We start from the raw sequence: 22,937 nt of genomic DNA on the forward strand, positions 1-22,937 counted from the left end.
GTGCATAAACAGAATATTCCATTTTCAGTTCAAAGTGTAAAATAAGAGTGCTTTGGGGAAAGGAGCAATGATTCTGTTTTACCCTCTAAATGCAAGAAAAGAAACTGGGAATTCTTGGTTAAACTTTCCGTACAAACAATATTTTGAAATAAGCAATGAAAGTTCCCCAAGCAACTTTAATTCTATCACTATGTACCATTGCTCTGCACACACACCATAAAAGGATGTCTCTGGTTTTACCACTAGTTTTCATTTTAAACCTTGTATGCCTTGACAGTTTAGTTATAAACTCTTCCCTCGACTGCAGATTTTAAGAAGCCCACTTTGTTTAAGTAATAGGATATACATAGATTAATAACAAAGGCGTAGTGTATAGGAATAGACTACTATCCCTTCAAATACCTTGAATACTCTAGTGGTGCTAACCATGTTTTCTATGTTTTAGAAACCCCAAGAACCCAACCAGAGAACTAGAGCAGCAGTGTATACTGTTAGAAAGGCCCTGCACACTGCTTATATTCAGTAAATATTGTTACTTGAACTCCACTATGCCCATAGAGTTCTGTCTTATCAGATTTGTTGTGTAAAGACCAAACCACATGACGAAAGGCAAGCAAGCTATCTGGACCGGCAGTGAGCCTGGCCACTGAGGAAACTCCGGCTGCCAATGAAAAGTGAATCTTTTTTCACCTTCTCTTAGCCAGAAGGCTGTGCCACAGTCATTCCTAATGTCTCCACAGTCATTCCTGTTTCCATCATCTTCAGACAGAACTACTCTAACTCACTCTAACCTGAGTTTAGAGTCAATCAAGACAAAAAAACTGGAGTGAGTACACCTCACAGCAGCTCATGTCATTAGCAACAAAGGCTGACATAGGCATTGAGCACCTGTGCTTTCTAAATGACACAGGCTCCCGGGACTCTTCCAAAAAAAGAATTTTAAAAGGCTTGGTCCTAATCTACAAAAGACTTGTTGCACTGGAACCTAAGTAAGCAGTACCTCAGCGAATGCCTTGTTCTCCCCAGGAATAACACAACACTGGGAACAGAACACTTTTGGTGCTAGGATATCAGGAATGATCAAGCTGAGCCCAAGCCAGCTGTCATTCAGATCAGATGGTAGAACCTACTGTTTCAGTAACTTCCACCCACAAAAATAAATGCCCTTAAAATAAATAATCAAGTGCACAAATCCATGTTCTTTTGTCTGAAGGATTAGAGAGAAAGAATTTTTTTTTCTGGGCTCTTGTGCTATTTTAGATACCATACTGATAAGTACAACATAAAAAACTCCTAAGTACACGTAGATGGGTAAATTAGATATACAGGATTCAGACTCTGTAACGTTTCCACAATGACAACTGTATGAGAAAAGCAGTATGACATCGGACAGGTCTTTGTGTGTATGTGTAGCACACGAAACAGGATGTTGGTGTTGCCGTTTCTCAAGAAGGGTTGAATAAGAGGATAGTCTGCAGTTGTGTAGGAGATGCAAAGTAGGAGTTTTGTGGTGTGAACATGAGTATGGGGCGTTCCAGGTGAGAGAATGGGAGTAGGTGCCTCATACTTTCATGTGGAAGATGCAGTGTGTAGGCATGATTATCTCATCATTTTGAGTGGTGGGTGGGCAACAGTATAATGACATATAAATGGTTGTTTGTGGTATCTTAACTGTCTATTTTCCATACTTTCAGATGCTTCATTTTGTTGATTCTTTTCAGTTTATCATTGTCTTAGAATTTCTTGTCTTTATTTTGTTTTTTTATTTAAATGGTCTAAATTTTTCTTTCCTTCCAGAACTCATAGGTGTTTACAATCTAAACTTTAGCTTAATTAAGTCTTTTGGATGAGGATTTTGTTAGTTTTTAATCATTATTATTTATGTAATAGCAAAAATTACTCTGTGACCTCTTGAGTTACATTTTACAAGTGTAGATATACCAAACTTCATATCCCTTATCAACTCATCTACTGACTTCAGAATATCCAGCAATCGGTCGTAGACCTGGCAGGGGTCAAAGTGCATTCTCCCAGTGAAATTCAGCAGCATCTGCAGAATCTAAGCTTCCATTTAGGGTGGTTGGGGCAGTTCTAGCCTTTATGGTCCTAAAGAAAAATTCCCAAACATGAACAGAGTGCAAACATGTACAGTGCTGAGTGTGCTGCAGGAAGAACGCCTGAAACATAGCTATATGAGACAGGCAAACTCCCTACATTCAGCTCAATTTGTGGCATATTAATGGAGCTTTCTCTGTGGTTTTTTTGGGGTAATAGGAAGTGGTTGCGGTTCACACAAGACAGGAATAATACTAAAAGGGCCCTTAAAGAACTTCTCTAAACAGCTTGGTGTACTCTCAGACCACAGCAAGACACACTATCACAAAAATAACACAGAGCTGGCAAACGTTTTCCTGGTGAACACTAGAGTTTTCAAATGCCCTGTATAATCAAATCAAATAAAGACAGAATGTACCATCAGGGTCTCTACAGTAATATTCTAGATGTTCACTATTTCGTCCACTTAAAGATGCTTCACTCACATATTTAAACAACATATTTGGTGTTTACACTAAATATGCCTGTAGTTATATTTGGTGCTTAAGTATTTCAGCAAATACAACTAAAGTGAATGTGGACAATCAACAGATTAGCCACTTGTTGCCATATTTACTCAATGACAAACCTTAGGGGTCCTGCCTTGAACCTTGCATTATCATTTATACCAGTGCAAAGTGGATGTAAAATGCTACCAAATCAGAATGTTAGCAATTTACCCTGACTTTGTTCTCACTTTGCTTGGATGTTAACCTACTATCCAAGGTGCAAGGTAGAGGATAATCCAGCTCAAGGCCTCTATGGAGTATAAGATAGGGCTGACTAGAAAAACGAGGATTCTATATCACACATAGGTGTTTTTATTCCAGATTTGGCAGAGCAGGGACTTGAACCAGAGTCTCCCACGTCCATAGGCACATAGACCTGGATGGGACTTCCTGGGTCATCGATTCCAGTCCCGCTGCTATGATAAGCAACTCCATCATGTCATCCCATTCATAAAATTTATCAAGCTCCATCTTAAAACTAGCTAGCTTGTTTGCCCCCACTAACACTATTGGGAGGTAATTCTAGAACCTCGCTCCTCTCATGGTTAGAAACCTTCTATTTTCCAACCTAAAAGGTACTCATAACAAATGTATATGCATTTAGTGTTGTGCAAAAATTGTTCTTTAGGTTGTCCTTTACCTCCCTCCCCAATATATTTATAGAGAGCAATAATATCCCCTTCTCAGCCTTAGTTTTGCTAAACTAAACAAGCCAAGCTCTTTTAGTCTTCCCTTGTAAGACAGACTCCCCATTCTCCTGATCATCCTGGTACAGCCTTTTTCTGTACCTGTTCCCATTTGAATTCCTCTTTCTTGAACATGGGTGACCAGAACCATACACAGTATTCCAGATGCCGTGTTCAAAGGTATTACTACTTCCCCCTCTCTCTGCTGGATGGACCGCACCTCACACTTGCCTTTTTCACAGCTATATCAATTGGTGATTCAAGGTTATTTTCTACAACTAGCTCTTTCTTAATGTCCTCACTACTTACCAAAACCAAGTCTAAAACAGTATTGCCATCACATTCCAGGTGAGTGTCCTAATGCTAACTAACTACTGGCTATTCTAGGATGAGTCTCTCTTTCTCCTGGCCTCCTCACCCCATTCCCATACCTCCCAATCCTGGATCTGAACAACCTTCCTGATGAAATTTTTAAAATTTGGGGGAGAACTGATAAGTTTCCATGAAAAGTTTCAGTTTCAATGAATCGGCATTTCCCAACAGAAATTTTTTTTCCAAAAAATTCCTAACCAGCTCCACCAACAATGGTAGAGATAACAGCAAGGAAAGGATCCATATCCAATACTGTTAGTGTAATGCTGGCTCAGTACTAGCCTAACAGTTGTTCACAATCTTCAAATAGAACTTAGACTATGTGTGATTTTAAATATGTCTACAGTTTCTGTAGAACACTTCTCTTCCATTCTAACTAATCTGGAAATTAAGTGATGCACTACAGTGCCTGAGAATTGTCTGAATGGAGTACTGTGGATATTTATTTATTATTAAGAATGATCCAAGACACTTAGGGCTTATCTGTGCACAGAAGTTGTGCAAGTTTAAAATCTGATTTAGATAAATTAGTTAAAAAACAAAACTCTGTGGACCCCTTACGTTGGTTTAAAACTGGCTATATAGTTTAGCTTCTGCCTGTAAGTTTACCACTGCAAGCTGAACTGATATAAGCCATGTTTACATGGATCTAAGAGTTCCCACACAGAAAAAGTTATAGTGGTTTAAATAAAATTAGTATAAAAATCACACCTTTAGTTTAACTGATGAAACTTTGCATGTAGAGTATGCCTAACAAAATGATAGAAAATACAGCTTTTGAAAGGGGAAAAAAAGGATTTAAAATATTTTTGGGGTAAAACTTCAGATCTCATTCAGTTCACTGTATTTCATAAAGATGGAGCTTATTGCAAAATCCCAGATCTGTCATTCCAACAAATAGAAGAAGTGAGGTTCATAATGTCTGCAGACAATGTATAAAATAACTTCAAAATACCCAACTGAACAAAGAAACCAAGCCTTTTGGAAAAGTAATGTCCATTAAAAGTCAGTAAAATACAAATTTTAACAAAAATCTTAACTCATGAAGTCATTGTTACTCAAAAACAGCCTCAAATGTCTACTAAAGTGACCCTTCTGATATAAGAAAAGGAGTACTTGTGGCACCTTAGAGACTAACCAATTTATTTGGGCATAAGTTTTCGTGAGCTACAGATGAATGCATTCCGATGAAGTGAGCTGTAGCTCACGAAAGCTTATGCTCAAATAAATTGGTTAGTCTCTAAGGTGCCACAAGTCCTCCTTTTCTTTTTGCGAATACAGACTAACACGGCTGTTACTCTGAAACCTTCTGATATATTGGCCAGATTTGTGAATAAAAGAATACTGCCTCAATAACAGTTATCTTTTTACAGGTACTCAGAGTTACTTGATAATGGAATTTATGCTGCAGGACATGAAGCAAAACAGAGGGAACTATAATACTTTGCTCTCATATAGCATTTTTCATCCATAAATCTCAAAGCATTTTAGAAAAAAAGTCAAATGTGACTATCTCCGTATTAAAAGTAGAAAAACTAACAAAGCGATGTGAAACTAAAAGCAAGAGGGGAAGTGACTTGCTCAAGATCGTATACTGCTGGTCAGTGGCAGAGCTGGGAATAAAACTCAGGTCTCCTGAATTATATAGTTCAGTGCTCTATTTGCCAGATCATCCTGCCTTCATTGACTCCAGGATTATATATATTTATATCTATAAAATTAGATATAACTGACAGAAAATGTTCTGCTATGATCTTGCTGTGTTAGATATCTTTTAATGCCTTATTTTTAATTAAGTGTTTAATGCATGTGGTAGAATAAAGTTATAAGGCATAGAATCCAGTGGTAAGGCAGTTCATTCCATTTAGACCGATGTTTACATACACCTTTAGGGAAGCAAATAATTCACACAATTGTTCCTATTCCCAGGCTTAATTTTTCTAAATGAAAAAAAAAATGTTATTTCTATGTGACATTTATTCTCTCTCTTGGCAGATTAAAGAGAACATCTGAAGAATTTTTTTTAAAGTGCTAAAATGGTGGGGGGGGGAAATCCCTAACACTGAGCATACTGAACCTCATGATATCATTTTTAGATAGTTACCTCTGACAATGGCTGCAATTTTAACTGGGATTTAAAATTTGCTGATATATGTGAAGGGGATGCCATTTGCAGATATTACACTGTGGATTAATTTCCCAAAGGAATGAGGTGGAAGCCTTGTTTCTTGAGGAATTTTAAGTTAGACTGGCCAAAGCACTCAAAAATACAGATCTGGGCACAATCCTGAAATGGCAGAGTGATGGAGCGAAGGACCTATAGGTCTCTTCCACTTTTAATTTTTTAGATTTTATGGGAAATCCCTGTCAAGAAGGGGTAGACTTGCTCAGAGCTCAAATTGGGATTGGTCACAAAGGGTCACCAACCTTTTCCCTTTTTCCTTGAGACAGCCATGTTGTTCTTTACTTTTTTTGTTTTAAAGTAAGCTTTGAACTCTCATGGCTATGAAGTGGAAGCTAGTGGGACATCTGAGCCCTACCAAGGGGTGGATCCCACATAGCCCAACAGGACAACCATGCCTCCTCACTGACTATCCATGCACCTTTTCCCTTTCCCAGAGTCATGAGGGCCTAACCTGGTCAGGAGTATGAGCCTGAGGCCAGGTGGCTTTCTCTCTGATTAACAACTGCTGGTCCTCCCTCTGCTGAACACTGTCTGCAGGCAGACAGCACTGTATCTTTTCAAGTTTTCAAACTTCTCTTTGCAATTCAAGGCCTAGAAATCTTTTTCTTTTCCCCCGAAGTGAAAACTTAGATTTTGACATCATCGCATGGCTCGTGCCAGTCTCTTAGGCACACCAAGATTTTTGCCTATGCTTCAATCTGGCACTATCCCGGGGTGTTTTTGAATATCACTGAGAGGGAACCAAGCCAAGGTACCTCTGATCATGTTTTGAACATCTGCACTTTGTTTTGTACGTTGCATCTCAAGTAGCTGAAGCCCATTAATAGCTTCCAAGACCAGAAGGCTGTGATCATCCAGTCATGACCCTCGGTAAGTTGTTCCAGTGGTTAACTTTAACTTCCAGCCATTATACTCGCCTCTGCTAGATGGAAGAGCCCATTGTCAAATGTGTGTTTCCCATGTAGGTACTTATTGACTGTAATAAGTCCCCCCTTAACCAAAAGCACCATTTTCTTTCCAATTCAGGCCCTGAACATTGTGCTATTTAAGTGCAGGATCTCCCAAATTCATTAATTCCATGCTACACCATCACAAACTGAAAACTCTCCATGACTCACTCGTGCTTGTTCTGGTTTTAGGGCATGGTAGCTATTTTAGGCAGTGCCAGCTGAACCAGTGCTTGGAGACAGGTAAAAAGTTACAAGGAAGAGCTTCTGACTCTTGTAGTCTTTAGTCTGTCAGGGTGTAAGTCCAACAAGTCTCAGCTAGACCTCTGTTTGGTTTTGGTTTTTTATTTGTTAGAGGTGGTGGGTCAGTGTGTGTGGGATGCAAGAACTGAATACAGATATAGGCCACTGACCCATTGGTCTGTCTGTAAATGGCACTGCTAGCCAATGTGCTGGAGTCAGGGTTACATATCTGTGCCTCACAACTTGCTAAATGAAATACTGGGATAGATGGCGTGTAAAAACCACTTCCTAAGCTCTGCAAATAGTATCACAAGAAGTTAATAAAAAAAAATGTTCAGGTGTTTGCTTGTGTCATCACTGATATTTTCATATTGACATTTCACCAAAGGAAAGAGTAGAGACCACAAACTTTCCTTCCACTGCTCTTTGGTTTCTATTACAATTCTCTTTAAACCTCCTGTGTTTCAATTAATTAAAATAATAGGATTAGGAAAGTCAAATGTACCAGTCAGATATTATTTAAAATCACTTTTAAAACTGCAAATATTTACTATTTTTAGGGGACCTAATTGTTTGGTTTAGCCTTTAGAAACAATCTCTAGGCTGAGTGATATAAACCATATTAAAAGTTCTGTGGCTTTAGGGAAGATTTTCAAAGGCTCAAATTAGCATTTGGTCCCTATGGCCCTTAGGAAATCTTCCCTCTTATCCTTCAAGCAAAGAAGGATTGTCTTTCCCTCCAGAACCTTTTAACTTTGCATTTTGGTCTCTTTAGAAGATCAGTAAAGACCCCTAATCTAACAAGAGAAATAGAACAAAAAAGCCGCTACTCAGGGATATCACTGAAGGAAACCATTGGCGAGGGTAAGTATGGAGCTCCACCCTGGATTTATCAATGACTGACTGTTACAGGTGCAAGGTGCAGCTAATGAAGCCTTCCTTGCTGTTGGCAGACTGCTAACACAATCCTCATAATTGTTTCAGGGGAAAAAATGCTCCCCTCACCTGGTAGACTGATTGATGGCTACATAACAGGTATAGTCATTTCCATCCCAGAATTTCTGCTCTAGCTAAAACAACTTTTGGGGCAGGGGGGAAAGAAACAGAATTAGCAAGTTTTAAAAGTGTTGTTTTAGTCAGGAAAGTAACTGTGTAAAAACAGCATCTTCTCATTCCCCACATCTGGTCACTATGCTGACAAAGAGAAGTTTTTACAATTGACAGAGCTAAGATAGGTAGGGAATTCCTGGATTCCACCTCAACAAAAGTGTCATCTTAAACCCAAGTGCAACATCTTCATTCTGGAAGAAAGGCGAGAGGTAGAGAGAATACAGGCTTTTAGATCCCAGGCTGAGCCTGGAAGTCAGAAAAGTCTTCTCTCATATTTGACCTGGGATTAACGTGAAAGAATATTCACCGTGGGATAATATGAATCCCCCAAATATCATTTTTATACAGCTAACTCTGACTACCAACTGCAACTTAAAACTTATAAGGATACTGAAATAAATGAAGGATAGAGGACAGAGTGCAGGAAAGGAAGATGGAATTTAAAAAGGAAGTGTCCCATTAGCAGCTACTGGATTCCAACTGTTAGGGGCTAAATTCTCCTTTCAGCTCATCATTGCCTGAAAGGGAAATACCAAAAAAAAAAAATTTAAAATGGAGATATGAAGAGTCAAATTTTACCACAGTAGCTCTAACTGCCTGGAACAGGACACAGACTTTCACTGGTCAGCAGTTCAAATGTAGCCCAGGTTGAGTAGTGACCAAAATGTATTATCTTCCGAAAGCTGTTCAATAGCCTACACAAAATGAATTTATGTTTGTAATCCAGCTCCTAGTAGATAGATGTTATTAACTGGCACTAAGCATCCTCACTGCTGGCAGTCTTGACAGAAGAGCCAAACAAACAACTACCTTGCTGCTCCCACCTCCAGTGGACAGCAAGAAGGAAAGGACCTTCCAGCTTTCCTCTCCACAGGGGCAAGGAGAGAAAGCAAACAATAAGAACAGTCAGCAACTACAGGGATAGGTGAAGCCACATGGGCCCCTTCCCTCTCCTGTACAGACTTTCATTAACATGGCTATGACTTCCTCCTCTCCCCGGCTTTAAACAATGTCCATTTGGGGAGAGGGATTTTTGTTTGTTTTTTACCCTTTCCTAACAGTCTCCCTTTTGTCTCTTCATTCCTAAATGGCTAATTACTCTGTCATTCTGTTTCTGAAGAGCTTATAAAGGAATTAATCCTGGGGCAGAAGGACTGATGACCAGGTAGTGTGGACCCAAAAGCATGTACCCCAAAAAAGTACAATCTATGGTGGCGACAAGGGCTAATTTCATACATGTAGTGAGGTTGCAATGTCATGAGATATTATTTCCCAATGGAAATGGCTCACTGATGTTGCAATGTGCAATATTCTCTAAAACCCTGTCATTGCTAAACCCTTGTCATGGCAATTAAATAAATTTGTATCACTGCTGTGATGTCTTCCCTCAAACGTTCAGCTCTTCTCCTTTGTGATATATGTTGAGCACCCCTAACTTGGATCCCTGGCAATGTAATTATTTTCTGAAATGGTAGCAAGCAATCTCCAAATTACTCCATTTCCACATAGCACAGCAACTGAATCGTCCACCAAATTCTGTTACCAAAAGGAGAGCCCAGATCTTTCCTAACTTTGTATATATTTGCATTTACCAGCAATTTATAAAATAGCAAAGGTTTCACTTACCTGATTGGATAACCTGTACCACCTTTTCCCAAACTCCGTCTGAGAAAGTTATGGAGCATAAATACAAGCCCACGTCTGCTTCAGTGGTCTTGATGAAATTTAGGGACTTGTCTCTTGAGGAAGCATTTATAAAGCGAACTCTGTCTTTATATTTGTCTTCAATATGCACACCGTACAATGGGTGGGAGACAGCAATAGTTTCTTTGCCAGTTGCAATACTCTTAACCCAGGACATCTGGGTTATACCAGCTGTCTTTGGATAGATGCATTCCAGACTCATATTATTGGTGAGTTTTACAGTTGCATCCACAAATCTTCCTTCCCCCATGGCTGAAACACATACACAGCGTTAGCACTAATTGTAGTTTCAAAGTTTAATACAACTAGCGAGCTAACATCCTAAGATCAAGCAAAATATTTGAGATGTTAAAAAGCCTGGCAGCACAAAAACAGGCCCAGCAAAATCCTTATGGGTGTTATTACTTATAACCGTTAACTTTTAAGGCATTCAGAAAAACTATTTAAGCCACACATAAATACTGATGAATTCTGATTATATCTGTCATTCAAGAGAAAAAGAACATATATTAACAACGAAAAAGAAAGCAATCTTACTTTCATATAACTGGAGAACAACAATAAGGCAGGCAAGATAGTCCATCTCTGAGAACACTAGAGTAGATTACTATGTGATATTCAGACTCCCTTCACAATATGCTATTTCCTAATCGACTGTTATCACTGAAGTCTTTACTTTTGAAATGAGACACTAGAAAGAAACAATGTGCTTTTACTTTCACATAAACAATAGCCCCATCTATAGGCAATCAGGTTCACCGTATAGTTCAGCTATTCCCATCAGATGCACTAAATGTCTGTCAAAATTCACTGCAACAAAAGCTTCTCAATCCCAAGAGAACTTTAAAAATGTGGATGATGATGTCTGGGTGATCTAGAGCAGTGGCTCCCAACCTTTCCCGATTACTCTATCCCTTTCAGGAGTCTGATTTTCTTGCGTAAAAACCTCCAAGTTTCACCTCACTTAAAAATTACTTGCTTACAAAACCAGACATAAATACACAAAAGTTCCACAGCACACTATACTGAAATATTGCTGACTTGCTCATTTTTACCATGTTATAAAATAAATCAATTGAAATATAAATATTGTACTTACATGACAGTAGCCTGCTGGTAAAACTAGGGAAATAGCTAGATAAGTTGATGTACCCCCTTAGAAGACCTCTGTGTACTTCCAGGGGTTCACATGCCCCTGGTTGAGAGCCACTGATATAGGGATCCTTAGTTTTCATCTGTGCAGGCTAATAAAATTCCTCTTGTATCCAAAGAAAACTGAATTTCCATGGTTTCATTCTACAGTAGTTTAAACTGGAAAGCAATGCCACAGACTACCCTTGAGTATAAGTGGTCCTGTGACTGTCACAGAACTGATCTATAGATAGCTCTTGAATCCCAGTGGTTTCACTTGTTTTCTACTCAAAAATATATGGCAGAACAGAGAAAGGGCAACACCTGATTATTTGAAATGCTCATTCTGCATCTTGTTTAAGGATTGGGACTTGATTTTAATACTATGGGCTATAGGCTAGCAAGTGGCCTCCTCACATTCAGATACCATAGTGAGGGGTGTGATATAAGAACCTATTTAGAATTGGGAATCTGAGTTGGGACTCGTTCTACTGGCATTACACATTTTTCCTTCTTAGGCCAAAGTTTAATTTAGATCCAGCTTGACACAAAATCTCGACCATAACAGCAAACAGGAGTGGCAATGGGAGTTTTAGAGTGCATAACTGTGGATGCTGTACTTGGAGGTAGATGAACTTGGAGAGAAGTTATTTGCTCCTTGTTAGTGAAGGGTTGGAGTGAAGAGTGAAAGTCATTTGCCAGGTAAACTCATGACCAAGTGAACAGGAATAGCAAACAGGAGTTTTTGTTCTAGGTATAGCTCTACACTTAATGCTGTGATGTCCAGCAATAGAACCTTAGTTGTGATAAACAATACATGTGCCATATTTTGTTTCCTACTGGAAGCCACAAGGGATTTCTTCAGTATGAAGTACAAGCTGGTAACTGTGCTGGAAGAAAAGATTTGTGGTCTGGAAGACCAGTTCAGATATCACAGAGCATCAGAGAGGTTGAGGGATTCTTGGATGACCAGATTCAGGAAGCTTCACCACTCCAGATTCAAAAAAACAAAGGAACTGTCTGCCAAGGAACCAGAGAGTATGGACACTAGAAAGGAGGTTTGGTAGTTGCCACCAGAGGCAAGAGGGCCAGGTGGCTTGCTACATGGCTGGAGGCAGATGAAGGATGGGCAGGCTGTGACCAACAGAGAGAAGAGCCCCCGTAGGAATTCCACACAGATAGAAGTACCCAACTTTTATCACGTTCTCAGTGTGGAAACTGTAGAAGATATCTCTGAAGATCCAGCTGGTCAAACAGAATGGAGAGCTGCATAGGACATACTGTGGGTGGCTGTACAGCCCAACCTGCAGGATAATCGAAGCTGACCATGAAGAGATCTCCAATGATCCAAGGAAGACAGCCTGTCCTTGTTGGGGTTTTGGTACTTAGAAGAATGGAGAGAAAATTCTGCATGGCATAGGTGGACAACAGGATGATGTGTTGTCTTCCCAGGTACGAGATTTGACTGTAAGACTAGATAGGCTTCTGAAGTTGGTGTGCAAAAATCCATTAACAATGGTGTATATTGGCACTAGTGACACTGCTTCACAGATTATAGACAACTTCAGGGAATTCGGAAGGGCACTGAAGGAGAAGAACGTCCAAATGATCTTCTTGGAAATCCTTATATTGAGAGTGAAGGAAGACAGAAAATTGAAGATTCTGGAAATGAAATGTTGGCTTGGTAAGTGGTGTCAGATACAGGGTTTTAGTTTTGTGGAACATTGGTCCACCTTCTTTGGGGCAAGGAGGCTGTACAATTTGGATGGCCTCCATCTCAATAAAAGGGGAACAAATCTTCTAGGGGACCGGCTGGCTAGACTAGTCTGGAGCACATGAAAGAAGAACAAAAGAGGAGGGTGAAAAGGGAGAATAAATGAGAACTTATGTAAAACAAAATCAAGATGTTGAGAACAAAATTAATCAAGAAACCAGGGAACATAAAGAGAATAAATTCTTTATTAGCCTATATACTATGTTAGTAGTCTGGGTAATAAATGAGAGGAATTGGAATTGCTCATTTATTAGTATAAATTTGACCCAGTTGGTATAACTGAAACATGGTGGGAAGATTTGCATGATTGAAATGTTAAAATCAATGGTTATAACCTATTTAGGAAGGACTGAGTGGGCAAAACAGAATGGGGAGTGGAACTCACTCATAACTCAAGCTATCTTGGTGGAAAATGAGTGGCACTCAGGTATGGATGCCCCTATTATGCTGTAGTTGCCAACTTGAGTGCAAGACTCAGTGCCTGGCTATTGGGAGGTATAACCACTGACAGTGAGAGGTGCTGGGTTATATTTATATATGGAATGTACTTAATGCTTTACATTAACAGATGGAGACAAGGTCTCTGCTCCAAGAGTTTATATTCGAAATAGACAACTAGATAAGACAGTATAACTGGAAAAACCTACACAGAAAAAGGAAAATAAGGAGCCTGATTCACCAGTGCATTATTCCCATTTTTCATCAGTGTAGCTCCACTGATTTCAGTGGAGTTACACTAATGTAAGACTGGAGCACTGGTCAACTAGGCCCAAATAATCTATTATTTAAGAAATTGCAACCTTAGAAAACTTCCACCAAAACACTCTACATGTACTTGCTGGAGCAAGGAAAATCTGCAAAACACCTATAATGTCTAGTCACAGGGGAACTCTCTAGGCTGGAAGATTATTATTTATATAATGCCACAGTTGAGCGTGGCTTTTTACAGATCTGCAGGAACTGGCACCAGACAGAGAAAGATAAATATAAACTTGTGCTAATAAATGTTTATTTTTATTATTCCTAGTGAAGCATCCTACAAATCTGTCATCCTTAATTGGGACTGAAATGGATTACTAAAGAAGCCTCACAAATGACAAATTCCTTTCAGTGAAAGTAAATTTTCACTCGTCTGTTTATATATAAATTACTGTTATGTTGAACTGAATTCCATGCTCATTTCTCTCCATCTGTCATTAAAAGAGAAATGGAAGTTACTAAAATCAATATCCAACCCTACACGATGCCTAATTATTTTGGATGTGATATGTTGTAACAAATACATGTCAGCAGATGCCAGGCACAATTACTATATAACTCACACAAGGAGAGCAGGGACTACAATGCTGGACATATAGTTTCAAACACACAGTCCTCTGACATTTCTGCTAAAGGGGAACTTTTTAACCAACCCATTGCAGGGTTTCCCTGTGAGTGCAGTGAAATATCAGTCTACTCTAGATATCTGGGAGCATGCTTTGTATACCACGAGATAGGAAGGCAAACCCTGTAGCTGCTGCAAGCACTAGCTCTTCGCAGGCTGTAGTCTTTGGGCAGGGAATTCCGATTGTGATTTTGGGGACTGAGCATTTAAGGGCTCAGCTTCCCAGCGAGAGTCTGGGCAGGGCACTGTGAAGCTGTTGTTATGTACAGCTAGTTGGAAACTGACATAATAAAAAACCAAATCTCTAGCAAGCTCCTGAAGCACGGAGTGATCACTGAACACCAAACCTATTAACACTCACACATTTCAACTAACTACACTACACATCACTAGAGCTGCCAGAACATAAAAAGTGCAGATACCCTAGTGCAAGGACTTTTAATCAACCCAACAGTACAGAAGTCAGTCCTTTGGGGCAGTCCATTTGAGGGGCATAAAGGTAACTGTACCTTGTGGCTCCCAGTTTAGTACCAGGGATACTCCCTTCCAGCCTCCCATCTCCTGGATGTAACACAGCAGTGACTCTTTTGCCCACTCAGTTCTCTTGTCTATGGCCTTGTTGGAGCCCATGTGTACTGATCACATGCAGGTGGTTCCCTGCTTATTGGTCACTGCCCACTATCCTCCTGCTGCAATTACTACTGAGGCTTTACTGGCAACATGTTGCTTCCTTGCTCATCTCTCAGCGTGCCTGCTACCCAGACTTCCTTCCCCAGCCAGCTCTCCAGTGGCTGCCTCCAGCCTGCTGCTCCTGCACACATGCAGCTTCTGCCTCTTTCCTGACCCTCGTCACTCTTGATCTCAGGATGTTACACCTTTTTACTGAACTTACAGAGCTCTCTAGTGTCTGGATATTGAACAGTGCAACACATTGCACCCCGCTGGCTAGATCCTTTCCCTCCTGCTCAGAGTGAGGGGGATGGGTAAGGAGTCAGTCCATTTATTACAACTCTGTCTGGCAGTACTAGTACCAACTCCCTTATCCTCTCTGTGGACTAGCCATTAGAAGGGCACGGCTCTCACCGAAAGAGCCTGATCTAGCTCTCTCTACTGCCACCTTCTGCAACTCTGTGGTATTTTACAGCAGGCTCATACCATGGGGCTTGTCCTTATTGGTGGAGACTGGGCCATGCCTGAGATATGTCTTGCTTTTTTTATTTACAATCCTGAAAATGAATTGGTGCATGGGATTTTATATTAGGGTCTCTGAGCATGTGTTTGAGCAGCAGCTAGATCTCTGATAAATACAGCAGAGCTACAGGGAGGCCTCCTCAATACTGCATGGGACCCCTATGGCACCAGCATTAAGGAAAGGGAGGACGTCCCTCTTTTAATGCTTCCCCTATGGGTGCCCAGTAATCCTGGAGCCACCAGGGAGGAGAAAGCAGGGAAGAAGAGGCAGCAGGCCACCTCAAGGCCTTGTTAGCAGAGGAATTAGCAGAACAGAATGAGGGGGTAGCGGCTTAAAGGAGGAAAACAGGCTAGCATGACAGGGGCTCAGATGGCATGAGGAGCAGAAGCATAAATGATGAGGCTTCTCCAGGATCCTCTGCAAACAATTCTCAAGACTCCAGGCTCCCGCTGTTATTACTATTACATCTGTCTCGTGCCAGTATTGGTGCACAGAGCAGAAACCAGTCTCTACCATCCCTCTCTGCCATTTGGTGCTGCTTCTATCTGCTCCATAGTGTTGAGATTAATAGGCAGCAGATTTAAAACAAACATAAGGAAGTACTTCTTCACACAACATGCAATCAACCTGTGGACCTAGTTGCCAAGGGATGTTGTGAAGGTCAAAACTATAACAGGGCTCAAAAAAGAATTAGATATGTTCTGGAGGATAGGTCCATCAATGGTGATTAGCCAAGATGGCCAGAGATACAACCCCATGCTCTGAGTGTCCCTAGCCTCTGACTTCCAGAAGTTGGGAGTGGACGGCAGGGGATGGATCACTTGACAATTGTCTGTTCTGTTCATTCCCTCTGAAGCATCTGGCATTGGCCACTGTTGGAAGATAGGGCACTAGGCTAGATAGACCATTCGTTTGACCCCATATGGCAGTTCTTATGTTCTTAGATTGACTTTTATGCTCTCTGTGCTGAGATTTCTTTTCAAGGTTTCTCTTGCGTGACCTTATTTCCTCACACCAGTTGATTCCACTTGTCTGCTTCATGTGGGGGGGTCTGTGTGTTGGCACCCAGAATACGTGCCCCCCAAATGTCCACCCTTTCATTCTAATTCTAGTGGAGATGAGAAACTGGTTAGTGATTGCTCATCTCTTCGCTGGTTATAAAGTCTCTCCACCCAATGCCCAGAGTCTATTGTAGGCACTTATTTTCAAAGGCATCTGGTTTTATAACATTTTAATAGATCTTCGGCTATCACAGCCATACATTAACACTGATTACATCTTTGATTTCCACATGTTGCTGAGTTTAGTGAATGCCGTGGATGCCTTTCCTATCCTTGATGACATCTCTTTCCTGAGGTTTCTACTGGCTAACAGAGTACTGTGAGAAATTCCAACTTGAACTAAGGGAAAGATCTGAGCACTGCCAGAAGCAGAGGAGTGAGAGACACTGACTGGACCAGAAAAAAAAAGGTCATTGCTTAGAGATGATGTGAATCAAGCTGCAGCAGATGAAAATGGGTATCAACATAAATAGAGCAAGAATTGGATAAGCCAAGAGACGTGGCATCTTACTGAAGAAAGAAAAGCACTGAAAGGAAAACTCCTGAATGGTAAGACCAATGAAATATTACAAAAAGCAATGGAGGACTACAAGAAAGCAGACAAAGCAGTGAAAAGCAATGCAAGGAAAGAGAAACAGAGATATGGTGAAGACCTACCAACTGAAGCTGCTGCTATGATAGGAAATCCCAGAGGCATTTACCAACTGATTAAAACCCTTTGTGGAAAATTCAAAACACAAAATAGGCCAATAAAAAATAAAGATGAAAATATGGAGAACAACAGATGGGCAGAGCAAGGTCATCTCAACAGACCCAGCCTTACCTCAGCCCCCGAGTTCAATGAAACATGCCAGCCTGATCAACTTGATATCAGCAGCATTGGTCCAATAGAGATATCTGAGTACAAGCTGCAGTCAAAAAGCTAAAAAGCAACAAAGTGTGGGGAGATGATCAAATCACTTGAAACTACCACCTTAACGAAACTGTCCAAGTTGTTCAGTGAAGTCGGGGGGGGGGGGAGGGGGACAGAGACTCTTTCTGACCAGTGGAAACAGGGAATAATTGTCAGAATACCCAAAAAGTGTGATCTTACTGACTGAAACAACTGGAGAGAAGTCATACTACTCCTTGTTGTAGGAAAAGTCTTCTGTAGTGTGATACTACACAGGATGAAAGAAGCAGTAGATGCAAAGCTTACAGAAGAAGAGGTTGGATTCAGGGCCTAAGAAAACCTGTGTAGATCAAATATTTTCATTAAGGACCATCACAGAAGAATGTCTAGAATGGCAGGCCCCCCCTTATCAATTTTGTTTATTTTCAAAATGCATTTGACAGCCCGTGTAGATATATATTGTGGAATGTTCTTCAGTCTTATGGAATTCCAGCTAGAGTCATGAACATCATGGTTCTGTACATAGATGCAGTGTTCTGTAAGAGTGAACAACAACAACAGATTTGTGGTTCAGCATGGACACTGGTGAGAAACAGGGCTACATTCTATGTCCGCTGTTGTTTGGCATTGCCATAGACTGGATAATGAAGGATTAGCAACACAAACACTGGCATAGCATAGGTAGATGGCAAATGCATAGAAGACCTACACTTTATGATGATATTGCTCTTTTGAGTGACACCCCAAAACCTACAAAGACAAAGACCTTATGGTAAAACAGTGTTACTATTGTAAGAAGAATATTTTTCTATTCTATTATTTCATTAGCTGTTCGTCTATATTAATTCTGTCACTAACACAGAGGAAGGTGAGGATGGAGCTCATTTGCTTTTTATCAAAGTGGAGATGGCAAAAAGTCTAAGTAATCCTTTACCTCAAGAGGGATTTTGCTCACTCACAAACATTTTACTTTTGTAACATGAACTATGGAAAACTAAGATGAGCAAATTAATTTAACTAGTCTCATAAATCAATTGTAAGAGGTGGGATCACATCAACCATTAAGGAAGAATTCTATAGATGTCTGGGTATAGGACTAATAGGTTTCAAGAAAAATTATTTACCTTCAATATATACACTCGTGCCATGAAAAAGGAGCTCCTATCTTTTGCTCTAGGCACTTTATAGCAAAATTTTGGAAATACAATTAAACAGATTGCTCCTGGAGCCTCCCTTCACTGAATATTTAATATACAATCACAGCCAGCTGATAAAACATATTTTCAATCTTTATGCTCTGCCATTTTCTTGCACCTCAGGAAAACAAAGATGTTTTGCTCTAAAACTTACAGAATGTTGTCAATTTCTGTAGAATGGATAAATTGGGTTACAAAGTCTACAGAAAGGATTTTTTTAAATAAATTCTATTGGAGCTTTCTATTTACATGTTTTAAAAATTAATCTGTTTTGAAACATATTGCATAACACTCACAAAATGTTGAGTTGCTGTGTTACACAGTCTCTAAAAAAAATGTAGAAAGTGAAATAATGAGGACATGAGTCAGGATACTGTACCTTACCTAATTGTATGCTATTTTTCCTCTCATTGGAAGGATATAGATCCTTCATATATAAATTGTATCTTTATCACAGAGGGAAACAGTTTCTTGAAAGACTGGACTTTATAAGCATTACCTATTTGTTCTCTGGGAACAGAAGACATCAAATGTTAGAAAATGTAAAAAAGGATATAGTTTTTCTAAAGGAAAGTAGTAGATATCTTATGGACTAAGTATGTGCACAGAGATCAAACTCAGTGATGAGAATTACACAAAAATCAAAGCGAGATATCCCCCACAGCCTGAAGATTAATATGGTCTCTGGCAGATAGTTCTAGGGTGACCAGATGTCCTGATTTTATAGGGACAGTCCCGAGTTTTGGGTCTTTTTCTTATATAGGCTCCTATTACCCCTCACCCTATCCCAGTTTTTCCACACTTGCTGTCTGGTCACCCTAGGTAGTTCAGACTCCAAATTTTAGTCATAAAATAATAATAGTTTTGGCAGAATCAAATAGGAATGTTTTTAATGAAGGACTCTCTCTCTCTCTCTTTCACCTCCATGCTTCTAGTGCTCCACTCCTACCCAGCACGCACGCACACACACCTACCTCTCCCATTGGAGCTTTTTGCAAAATAGGTGGTTAAGGCCACTACCAGTGAGAGCTGGCATGCAGTCAAGTGCAGGTGGGCAGCCTCCTCCCCTCCAGTCTCTAATATCTGTCTTCTTGTCCACCTTCCCATGCCACCTCTGCAGAGAAACACATGGAGAAAATAAGCCAACAGGGGGTGTAAGAAGAAGAACTGGTGAGTAGGATAGTCAGCCATCAGTTGTCTGAAAGAGCTGCACTTATCAGTCGAGGGCCAAAGATGAATAGGGAAAAATATTCAACCTCTGCAGGTTATGGTGATGCAATTCTGATACCTGGAATCTTCATATTTCCTTGACACCTGTCAGTCTCATTTTCGCCTGGACAAGTGATTAGACTTGCACTAGTCTTGTTATTTGCTGACCTCTCCAAGCAAAAGGGTGATGATCAATGCTCATTCTTCTACCTGCCTTTGATATCACTTATCTCAAGGTATTGTTGACACATCTTCAGATCTTTGCAGAGATAGACCACGTCTGCTTGATTGGCTTCATTCTTTTCTCCTTAAGAAGATGCACAGAGTAGCTTTGGGTGATTGCTCATCTGCCACAAGGGCTGTCCAGTGAGCAATACTGCAGGGTTCTGTTCTGTCCCTCATCCTGTTCATAATATGAGAGTGTCATATTTTAAAGTCAGAAGGGATCATTACCACCATCTAGACTATGTCTGCATTCCTGCATTGCACACGCCACAGGGGATGGATCACTTGATGATTACCTAATCTGTTATTCCCTCTGAAGCATTGGCCACGGTCAGAAGACAGGATACTGGGCTAGATGGACCACTAGTCTGACCCAGTATGGAGGTTCTTATATTCCTACCTCAAGTTCAATAGCTTCAGAATGAACTGGAGAAACGAATTAGTTAAATCTGTACACACAACTCTCTATCATCACCAGAATGTGTGACAAGAGTGTGGAAAAATATGTAGAACCACTCTTTCAATACATGCTGGCAAAATGACACTATTTTTGGCCAGATTCCAATACCTTACTCCATGAAATAGTCCCACTGACCATAAAGCAAACACTCACAAGAAAGGTACTACCCAAAATGAACATAGATATCAGACTCTAGCCCTATATGAACTACATTAATGCTATTAATTAAGCTTACATAAACATATATGGAGACAAGTTATTCTCAGTAAAGGGACATTGCTTCTCATGTTTATTCAGAGTCCAAGTTTGTAAACATTGAAGGGTTAATAATTTTTAAAAAACCTATCGTAGTGAGGCCTTATTGGAATCCTGGGAGATGGGTGCAAGCCTGCCCATGTCTAAAGGCCCCTCCCCCAGCCTTGCAGGAGGGACCACTTGACCAGGGAACCAACTGAATATGGGGGACAACTAATGAATAACAGGGTCAGGAGTGAAGGTCATAGGTTCAAAACTAGGAATCCAGGAGGAGGACACTGAGCAGAGAACCCCGGACAGCACCCACTGCTCCTAAAAGCTGTCTAGGGAGCCAGCGGGGGCCACCCAGAGGAACTCTGCCCAGATGCATGAGAGTAGAGAGGAGCAGAAATAGGCCCCACAGTCGCAGAGCACCCCCTCATCTAGCTTCCTCCTCCTGGTGTTGAAGATAGGCACTTTGGCCACGGCCAGGAGGAGCTGACGAGGAGGTCTCGAAACTTCTTGGGGCCACAGACAGGGTGAGAGAATACAAACGGGTGTGAAAAAGTGCAGCCAGAACCTCAACAGGAAGTTCTGGAGAAGCCAGAATAGGGGCTGTAGCCTTGTGCGCTCGAGATAAGCATGCCCCAGGTTCTCCCTCATGCCGCAAAAGGGGCAGGCGTTGGGGTTGGGGATGAACAATGCCAGGTATACGCCCATGCTCACGGCTCCATGGAGGAGCCACCAACCAGTATCCCCAGCATGCCATGGGACCAGGATGGAATAGAGGCTGGCCCACCGGGGCGTCTCACCCTCCACGGGCGGTAGATAGTCCCACCATTTGGTATCAGGGCAGAAAATGAGGGTGAGGAAGCGAAACATGTGGCGCATGAGCGTGTATAATTGTTTCCCTGGTGTGGTTCGGAAGTGAACCAGCTGCAGGGCATGCAGCCAGCTCGGATTGTGGAAGAAAGGGGGCCGGGAGAACTCACAGGACAGGGGCCCAATGAAAAGGTCCGGAGGACCTGGGGTGAGGGGTGGGCAGGGAGCACCCTCTTGCAGTACCCGCTCAAGGAAAACCCAAGAGGTAGGCGAAAAGGCTGTCCCCACCTCCTGGAGTACGTGCAGGGGGGTCAGAAGGGTGGAGTGCCCCCATGTGCTGACTGAGCACTTAGGGATCCACCCAGTCCCCCCCGCCCCGTCATAGTCCAGGAGGTCTCAGATTCTGGTGGCATCTGCCAGGACCAACCTCCAGTGCACCGAGGGGGACTCCGCCACCTGCACACAAAGGGAGGCATTGTGTAGAGGGGCTCTGCAAGTAGGTCCACAGTCTCAGTGGACAGCTTCCAGGTCTGGAGGAGGTCCTGGTAGAAGACCAGCAGCTTGGAAACGTCTCATGGAAGACGTCCCTTGGGTGGAGAAAAAAAAAAAAAGAGCTGCCGGTCGTATTGGAGCCCTCGGAGGAGTCCAGGAGAGCTTGCTGTATTTTAAAGAATCCTTATTGACTTTACAGGGGCAAACCATCCCGATGTGTAGAAAGAATAGTAAATATGGCAGGCAGCCAGCTTGGCTTAAAAGTGAAATCCTTGCTGATCTTAAACACAAAAAAGAAGCTTACAAGAAGTGGAAGATTGGACAAATGACCAGGGATGAGTATAAAAATATTGCTCGGGCATGCAGGAGTGAAATCAAGAAGGCCAAATAACACCTGAAGCTGCAGCTAGCAAGAGATGTTAAGAGTAACAAGAAGGGTTTCTTCAGGTATGTTGGCAACAAGAAGAAAGTCAAGGAAAGTGTGGGCCCCTTACTGAATGAGGGAGGCAACCTAGTGACAAAGGATGTGGAAAAAGCTAATGTACTGAATGCTTTTTTTGCCTCTGTCTTCACGAACAAGGTCAGCTTCCAGACTACTGCACTAGGCAGCACAGCATGGGGAGGAGGTGACCAGCCCTCTGTGGAGAAAGAAGTGGTTCGGGACTATTTAGAAAAGCTGGACATGCACAAGTTCATGGGGCTGGATGCGTTGCATCCAAGATTGCTAAAGGAGTTGGCGGATGTGATTGCAGAGCCATTGGCCATTATCTTTGAAAACTCATGGCGATAGGGGGAAGTCCCGGACGACTGGAAAAAGGCTAATGTAGTGCCCATCTTTAAAAAAGGGAAGGAGGAGGATCCTGGGAACTACAGGCCAGTCACCCTCACCTCAGTCCCTGGAAAAATCATGGAGCAGGTCCTCAAGGAATCAATCCTGAAGCACTTAGAGGAGAGGAAAGTGATCAGGAACAGTCAGCATGGATTCACCAACGGCAAGTCATGCCTGACTAATCTA

At 41.4% G+C, this 22,937-nt stretch overlaps 1 protein-coding gene across 2 annotated transcripts in view; it reads right to left on the bottom strand.

The window, feature by feature from the left end:
- The window catches only part of CD226 (CD226 molecule), a 50,635-nt gene extending 40,089 nt beyond the window's left edge, over window positions 1-10,546 (bottom strand). Inside the window, exons 1-2 of one of the 2 annotated variants that reach the window (XR_005224372.2) lie at window positions 10,388-10,546; window positions 9,773-10,102 (exon numbers count right to left, since the gene is read on the bottom strand). Coding sequence is in view for 1 of the 2 variants with exons in the window: in XM_027822385.3 (XP_027678186.1) it covers window positions 9,773-10,102; window positions 10,388-10,433 (376 nt within the window). In the remaining variant the exon portion in view is untranslated. The remainder of the gene's footprint in view (window positions 1-9,772; window positions 10,103-10,387) is intronic. The other variant, XM_027822385.3, reaches the window with a different exon arrangement.
- Window positions 10,547-22,937: the final 12,391 nt, after the last annotated feature.

Source organism: Chelonia mydas, chromosome 2 (genome assembly GCF_015237465.2).
Source record: "Chelonia mydas isolate rCheMyd1 chromosome 2, rCheMyd1.pri.v2, whole genome shotgun sequence".
NCBI classification, from domain to species: domain Eukaryota; kingdom Metazoa; phylum Chordata; order Testudines; family Cheloniidae; genus Chelonia; species Chelonia mydas.